Here is a 6,441-nt window from a genome sequence, read left to right on the forward strand (position 1 = left end):
CTGCTCTCTGAGATTGGGTTCAGCAGTTCCCTCTTGCTCTATGTTAGGGAGATTTGGGGTTCCGCCTGCTCCGGGTAAGGATTAGGGTTCCTTTAGGATTTAGATTTTTGGAGTTAGCTGGATGACGCTCAGGGGCTTCCTCATTCTCTAATTTAGCTTAGGGTTTGTACACGGCTCTCTCAATTAGCGTTAGGAAATCTGCCTGGTCTGTTATTGCTCTGAATTAGGGTTAGGGTTTCATCCCGCTCTAAATCAGGGCAGGGTTTTGTTCTTGCCCTGCGATTAGGCTAGGCTTCTGATCCTGATCTGGAATTCAGGCCGAGTTTCTACCAAATCTAAATCAGGGCTAGGGCTTCTACACCACTCCAAATTTAGGGTTCTCCTGCCCTGATTTTAGCGTTGGGGTCTCTAGCTGCTCTGCTGCTGCTTCATCTACTCACACAAAGAGAAAGGAAAAACAAACAACAGCAGAAGAGGAGAAGACAAGAGATATAGAGAAGAGGAGAGTGAGGAAGAAATAAAACAAAGGAGGAAAAAGAGCAGAAAAAGCAGCTGAGAAGATATGGTGTGCACGGTGGTATGGTTCCGAAGAGATCTACGGTTGGAAGACAATCCGGCACTGGTGGCTGCGGCTCGGTCGGGCGGCATGGTCATCCCTGTCTTCATTTGGGCACCCGAAGAGGAAGGCCATTTCTTGCCAGGCCGAGTCTCCAGATGGTGGCTCAAACAGAGCCTTATCCATCTACAACAGTCCTTGGCTAGCCTTGGAGCCCCTCTCATCTTGCGCCGTGCGCCTGATGCCCTCTCTGTTCTCCTTCAAATCATCGAAACCACTGGAGCTTCACGAGTCTTCTATAATCACCTCTATGGTAAGTTTATCCTCTCTCTCTTTCTCTTTATTTGATCTTCATGGACCATAATAAAATCCCATCTACTTATGGTGGTTAGGGTAGTGCCTTTTCATCACGGGTTTTTTTTAATTAGGGTTATGATACTTTGGTTTGGTCTTAAGGGTTATGGTATGAGCATCACTGGTTTGAAAAAACTTTGTATCAAGGTTTGATTTAAGTGTTGGTATAAGTTTTATATCAGGTTTTATTTAAATTTTGATTTGATATAAGCATTGATGTAAGCTTGATATATCCTCATCACGAAGGGAGAAATTTTACCTCAGTATGAACAGTAAGAGATCTGCCCATGTCATGAAGCAGCATAATTTTACCCTAATTTGAGCTCTATTTCTTCATTATGAACAGAGAGACAGTTTACTCTAATTTGAGACTTCAGGAATGGAGAGTTTTTACTCTAATATGAGTTGCATCCTCATTGTGATCACACATATTTTGCTCTGATCTGAGCTGCATCGTAGCAGAGACATAGAGGCATTTTCATGCACTAATCACCATGATGAGCTCAGACATATCAGTTTGTGCAGAGTTTGTGATACACACTTTTGGTGTCATATGCACAAGGTTTAGGTGTTGCACTTATACTGCGTTTCTGCAGAAAAGTTGAGCTATGCTTTTACAATGATCAATCACCATTATGAGTTCAGGCATAACAGTTTCTGCTGAGTTTTTAATAAAAAACTTTTGGCATCATATACACAAGGTTTAGATGTTGAACTTAAACTGCGTTTTTGGTTGTTTGCTATCCATTGTGTTTCTTTTGATGCTGATTTACAAAAATGTCTGCGTTTATTGATGTACATGCCTTAACTAGCCCATGTGCCTTCTAATTATGAGTAGCACCTTGATTATATATGTATGTATGTATGTATGTATATATAAAATAAATAAATAAATAAATAAATAAATAAATAAATATATATATATATATAAATAATGGATAGTGAAAATTGGCTTTGGTCTCTCCAGATCCTGTCTCACTTGTGCGAGATCATAAAGTGAAACAAGGGCTTATTCGGGCTGGGATCGAGGTAAGTACATTCAATGCGGACCTTCTTTATGAGCCTTGGGAGATTAATAATGATGACGAGACCCCGTTCACAACGTTTGCTGAGTTTTGGTCGAAATGTATGGACATGCCAATGCAACCAGAGGCATCCCTTATACCTCCAAAAAGACTTATAAAGTATCAAGGTATCTTTTTGTTTTATTTTGTAGCATTGTATCACTGGGAAGCTCTGATAATACAAGTACAGACTGATGGATTTTTTTTTTTCTTCATTGCTATCTAGGGCCTCTATTTAGCTCATCTGTAGAGAATCTCGAGCTCGAGGATGAGTCTGAGAAAGGAAGCAATGATTTGCTAGCAAGAGCATGGGCCCCTGGATGGGCGAATGCTGACAAGGCGTTTGAGGTCTTCTTAAACGGACCACTATTGGAGTATGTAAGCAATAGACAAAAAATTGATAGTGCAACGACTTCATTGCTTTCTCCCCACCTTCACTATGGTGAGTTAAGTGTGAGGAAAGTTTTCCGCGGTGTGAGCATGAAGCAGGTGCTATGGGTCCAAGAAGGGAATGAAAAAGGCGAAGAAAGTGTGAACCTCTTTCTCAGGTCTATTGGGTTAAGAGAATACTCAAGATATCTCAGCTTCAACTTCCCTTTCACACACGAACGATCATTGCTCTCAAACTTGAAATTTTTCCCTTGGCGCATTGACGAAGGGTATTTTAAGATATGGAGGCAGGGACGGACCGGGTATCCTCTAGTGGATGCGGGTATGAGGGAGCTTTGGGCGACTGGATGGTTGCATAATTGTGTCCGCGTGATCGTATCATGTTTCTTTGTTAAATTTCTTCAGCTTCCCTGGCGTTGGGGCATGAAATATTTTTGGGACACACTTCTTGATGCTGACCTGGAGTGTGATGTCTTGGGATGGCAATATATATCTGGAAGTTTGCCGGATGGTCATGAACTTGATCACATAGACAATCCTCAGGTATTGTTTGCTCGTGGTTTCATAGACATCACATGAGTTTACAGCCTATTTAAAAATTCAATGTATGTGAACTACTCATGAATTGATGTCACCTTTTTTTCCAATCTATGTATACCCCCTTTTGATAGAACCCTTTGTGTATGTAAATGATTGGTAGAAGGAAGACTTTCAAAACTCGTTATCTCATTCACCTCAGGGATTCACTTTATCTAAACCATATAGCACTCGCAGTTGAGGCCTATTTTAGATTTTTCATTAAGAAAATTTACCCTTTTCCCATCTAATATATGTATACCCCTTTTAGATAGTATCCTGAATGAATGCAAATAATCTTTAAACGTGAATACTGAAAAAACTTATTCTCTCGAATTTGATATGGCTGCATAATTATGAGTCACCCCTTTGAAATTCTGGTCCTATATTTCTATTCCCATGATAGATTACTGGTCCTATATTTCTATTCCCATGATAGATTAGGGCTTATTTTCACGAATTTTTCGCAGGCAGAAGGTTATAAATATGATCCTGATGGAGAGTATGTGCGGCGCTGGCTACCTGAGCTCTCTCGCTTGCCGTCGAAATGGATCCATCATCCATGGGATGCCCCTCCCAATGTGCTTCGTGCAGCTGGCATAGAGCTCGGCACCAACTATCCAAGACCTATAGTAGAAGAAGTAGCTGCTAGACAAAGGCTCCAACAAGCACTATCAGTTATGTGGGAGAAAGATGCTGCAGAAAAGGCTGCTTTGGAAGTGGGCCTAGAAGAAGGTCTAGGAGAGACAGTAGAAGTGCAGGCCGGTAGAGGTGCTGAGGTTGAAAACATGGATATGGATGTGGGTTCACACCATAGGAACACATCATCGGATGGCCGATCACGTTATGATCAAATGGTTCCGAGCATGGGCAGAGAATCAGCACGAAGGACGGAGGGTGGCTCTTCATCCGACAAAGGCACGGGAGATCAGGATAATGTTGTTGCTGCCCAAAATGAGCGGCAAAATGGACACAAGCGTCCATTGCCACTACCGTCACCCATACCAATGCAAGATGGACATGAAGATGTGAACTCAGCTGCACCCCGACTAGGAAATGAAGATGCAAACTCGACTGCAGAATCGTCCTCGGCAAGGCGGCATCATGCTAGTGGTTACTCGAACTGGCGTCGTTATGCCTCATCACAGTCTGTTGACTCCCAGGTGCCTCTGGTGCCCGAGTTGCGGCAGGGAGTCTTATCTCGGATGCGAAACCACCATGCCCAACCAATGATGAACCTTGATGTTATTCGTGCAACTAAGGTAGTACTACTAGCTAGCACATGACATTTGGGAAATACCGTAACTTGTTGAGTATTTGCCAGAAGTTCCCAAGGTTAAAAAAATTAGCAGAAAACTATGTAGTACTAACTTTTCTTACATAGGTATTCTGGTAATGGATGAAAACTTAGGGTTATTCTTGTGCATATACTCAACAAAGTAGGGTCACAAATTATTTCCGTGCTTTTCTCTAGTTCTTTATGCATTCGTTTTATCCTCAAAATGGGTTTTAATCTTATACCTCAGACTAGCTCGCTCTCGGCATGAGCGATCACATTGAGGAGAGGAGATTTTGGCAGCCGTAGATCGTTTGGATGTCAGAAACGACACTGTTTTGTCAGGAAATATGGTATCACATGTAGACAACTGGGTGTTCAAAAATGGTAGCTGGCATGGTGGTACTATATCTGAGTACATGATGCTTATTTAGAACACATGCAGTTTTTAAGAGCTTTGATTCAGTGGAACAAGGTGATTGTAAGCTACTGGATGGAGTTTATATAGCTTGACGGGTTTGATCTACAAACCGATGTGTAGAATAAGGTCTTCTTTGTACACATTGATGTTGATTCCTTGATGGATAACTGTTCACTATTATAGGCCGTGCTCACAAGTATGTTGGTTAGCTTTGTACAGAAGTGTAATGATAGTGAAAAATTGTTTTTTCTTCTCTTAGAAATTTCAATAATGTAGGGAGCAAAGTATAAACCGAATGTCAAATCAATCAGCCAATAAAGTCAACACAACTTTCAAGGGGGAATAAGGATAAAGGAGGATTATCCCTTTTGCATAATGCATGCTCTGTAATCCTCAATTCTTGTTGTAACCATGAAGTGAGCTTGGCTCATGGTATTGCATCCAATTGTAAAAATCCATGGGACAGCAAAGTCTCTTGAAACCAAGCAACATGACTTTCAAGGAGCAATCAATGATAATGGAGGGCAGTATCCCTTCTGTAAAATGTATTAATTTGTAATCCTCCATATTGGTAATGATGACATGCTTTTGGTTCATAATGTTGCATCCAGTTCTTTGCACAATCCATGGTAAAGCAAATCCATTTGATCTCAGCGGAATGTGTTTTCAAAGCTAAATAATCGAGAAACAGCTGCTCCTAGATTGCAGGATGAGGATGTAATGGAAGGAATCGAGTGCTAGTGCTTAAAAAGTGAAGAGTTCAGATTGTTTGCTTGATTACTCACTAGTAATTCACATTTCATTCAAGAATAGGATGATGGCTATGTAGTGTGATGTTTGCAAGGGGGATCTTCCCAAGAAACAACTTTCCCAGCCAAATTTTAGGGTTCCACGGTCATACAAGCCATCTTCATTTATATGTGGCAACTTGTATGGTTACTGTATATGGTTTAACAAGGATGACTTGTAAATAAGTGGTTATGGGTTGTAGCATTCTCAATTGCCTTTTCCAATCAAGGTCTTTATTTTGAGAGTGGTGATTGGAAGCCTATCTTCAGGTGTAACGCGGGAAAAAGCTGTTTATGCAATCGTATTATAGTTCTCATCGTTTCATTCCTCATAAAATTTGGTTTTGGATTTCCATGATTTGATAGGTTGTGACGTTCTTATCTAGGGCCAAGATAATGGGTATTTCTCAATAGAATGTATCTTTTATGGTCCATGAAGCCAAGTTTGATCGATGAAACCAAATAAACATATAATCTTTCATGTGACTCCTAATTACTTCTCTGTACTAAAAACTCTATATGACTCCAAATTTAATTTGTGGGGGTCAAAGAGGTGGGAGATGTAGTTTACTTTTGATATTGGAGATTTTTGGACTTTATTGAAGTTTGATGATTATTAGACATCCTACCTAGTTATATGTTTATTTGGTAGCAACTATGGAGTAAAACATTGATGCAAGTCCGTTACCTATACAAATTGAAGAGAAACCATGGGTTCAACATTGAAAGGGTGGTGAGACTCAGTTTTCACAAGTAACTACTAATCTCTTGTACAATTGCTCCATTTAGTCTCTTTGATGGCTCTCAGAATGGATTATATGTAAATATGATTATCAATGGTGGCAAATCTTGAAATGTATAGTGAAAGTTTTCATTTGGGGAGTATTAAGTAGAGATTTAGTTTAGGGAAATAAACTAAAGACACCTGGACTAGCAACAAGAAATTGCATCTTGTATATTGTTCAAGTTGAAGATAACTGCCAAGATGAGACATGTACAAAGGAAGAAAATGTCTG

General features: G+C 40.3%; 1 protein-coding gene across 1 annotated transcript; it reads left to right on the forward strand.

Moving 5' to 3' along the window:
- The first annotated feature begins 259 nt into the window (after positions 1-259).
- Positions 260-5,668, forward strand: LOC147848377 (cryptochrome-1-like). Its single transcript, XM_087338442.1, has 5 exons — positions 260-869; positions 1,878-2,102; positions 2,201-2,907; positions 3,411-4,202; positions 4,467-5,668. Exons 1-5 carry the CDS (start codon positions 563-565, stop codon positions 4,485-4,487), a joined length of 2,052 nt encoding a protein of 683 aa, XP_087194568.1. The 5' UTR covers positions 260-562; the 3' UTR covers positions 4,488-5,668.
- Positions 5,669-6,441: the final 773 nt, after the last annotated feature.

The sequence above is a fragment of the Azolla caroliniana genome, unplaced genomic scaffold (assembly GCF_043228905.1).
Source record: "Azolla caroliniana isolate FFs.n. ecotype wild unplaced genomic scaffold, voAzoCaro1.0.p SCAF_370, whole genome shotgun sequence".
Classification (NCBI taxonomy): Eukaryota; Viridiplantae; Streptophyta; class Polypodiopsida; order Salviniales; family Salviniaceae; genus Azolla; species Azolla caroliniana.